We start from the raw sequence: 1702 nt of genomic DNA, 5'->3' as shown, positions 1-1702 counted from the left end.
TTTTGCCCTACGAAATAAAAGGGTATTTATGTCATTTGTCAAATACCCAATAAGGTAAGTCACATAGTCATACAGTCGTACATGGTCTCCACAAAACTATATAAAAAGGCATCAAACGCTTCACAACATATTCATACTTTAACATGCCTTAAATTAGTAGGGACCAATTTGATTACTGAAACCAACTTTCTATAGAACTAGTGTAAAAGGGAATAGAGCCTCTGTCTTTCCTTCCTTGTGGTCTTAGCTTTTGCCCTACGAAATAAAAGGGTATTTATGTCATTTGACAAATACCCAATAAGGTAAGTCACATAGTCATACAGTCGTACACGGTCTCCACAAAACTATATAAAAAGACATCAAACGCTTCACAACATCTCCAACAATTTCTCCATTCCTCAATCTCTCTTCTCTCTCTTTCACACGAAGGACACCACACCTGACCAAACCAAACCGACCTTTACAGATCACAGCTTTTTCTTCTTCTTCTTCCTTTCTTTGAGAACTTAGATCGAACAGTTATAGCTATGAAGAGAAACGGAGGTGAAGGAACCATAGACAGCTTATCCATGGCGAATTGCTTGATGTTGCTGGCCAGTGGAGGAGGAATTGAGACCGAGACGATGATGACCATGGACCACTCCTCCGGCCGAACCTTCGAATGCAAGACCTGCAACCGTAAGTTTCCATCGTTCCAAGCACTAGGAGGACACAGAGCCAGCCACAAGAAGCCTAGATTGATGGGACTTGAGTTGGGATTAGGAGTAGATGATACCCATCAACAAGCACAGCAACAGATGAAACCCAAGACCCACGAGTGTTCAATTTGTGGACTTGAGTTTGCGATTGGGCAAGCTTTGGGTGGTCATATGAGACGCCACAGAGCCGCCGTCACCGGAGGCGGCGGTGCCAACTTATCCCTTCTGCCGCCACAACCACCACCACCGACGAAGACGACTTCACAAGTTGCAGTGTTGAAGAAGTCTCAGAGTAGAAGGGTTTTTTGCTTGGACTTGGACTTGAATTTAACACCTTTTGAGAACGAGATTGGATTGGAGTTCGGACTTGGGAAGATGTCTCCTGTCCCGTCCTTGATTGCTTGATGCTCTCTTCTCTTCTCTCTTGCCTGTGTTATTAATGGCGGTTATTCTTTTTTTATTTTTCTGGGTTCAGAATTTTTTTTTTTTTCAATTTTATTTGTAACTACGTAGACAGAATCACAGATGCTATAGATTGTTCAGACAGGCCTGTAAATAGAGGTTTTTTTTATGAGATTATATAGATTATCATAGATTTTGAGGATATGATCTTGTGTTTTTCATTTGTGTTTCATCTCTTCCTTCCTCTCTCCATCTCATGCCTCATGATTCATGAGGCTGGCAAACTCCCATTCACACCTGGTTTTGAAGCATCGGATTGAATTGACCGATCCAGTACTGAAACTAGGGTTTTATGGGTTTTTTTTTTTCATTAATGGGGGCCAATTTGGAGAGAGTGTATCAGGTTCACATACGATAACATTCTTGTATGTCTCTGATTCGTGGATTTAGAATCTACTTTTTTTTCTTCATTTAATAGATCCCAAATCAACGGATCATTCACGTATGCGAACCTCGTTTGTTCTCAATCTAAATCCTGATTCCTGTTTTTCAAACCCTAATTTGTGGAGAAATTTTGATTGTAAATACTAGAATAACAACAT

General features: G+C 40.7%; 1 protein-coding gene across 1 annotated transcript; it reads left to right on the top strand.

Moving 5' to 3' along the window:
* Positions 1–395: 395 nt before the first annotated feature.
* LOC122063017 (zinc finger protein ZAT12-like) lies at positions 396–1304 on the top strand. The gene has a single exon (XM_042626671.1). The coding sequence runs from the start codon at positions 528–530 to the stop codon at positions 1101–1103; it is 576 nt and encodes a 191-aa protein (XP_042482605.1). The 5' UTR covers positions 396–527; the 3' UTR covers positions 1104–1304.
* Positions 1305–1702: the final 398 nt, after the last annotated feature.

Source organism: Macadamia integrifolia, unplaced genomic scaffold, assembly GCF_013358625.1.
Source record: "Macadamia integrifolia cultivar HAES 741 unplaced genomic scaffold, SCU_Mint_v3 scaffold1178, whole genome shotgun sequence".
Taxonomy (NCBI): Eukaryota; Viridiplantae; Streptophyta; class Magnoliopsida; order Proteales; family Proteaceae; genus Macadamia; species Macadamia integrifolia.
Note: the sequence above shows the minus strand (reverse complement) of the source record. Positions and strands in the feature narration are given on the sequence as shown.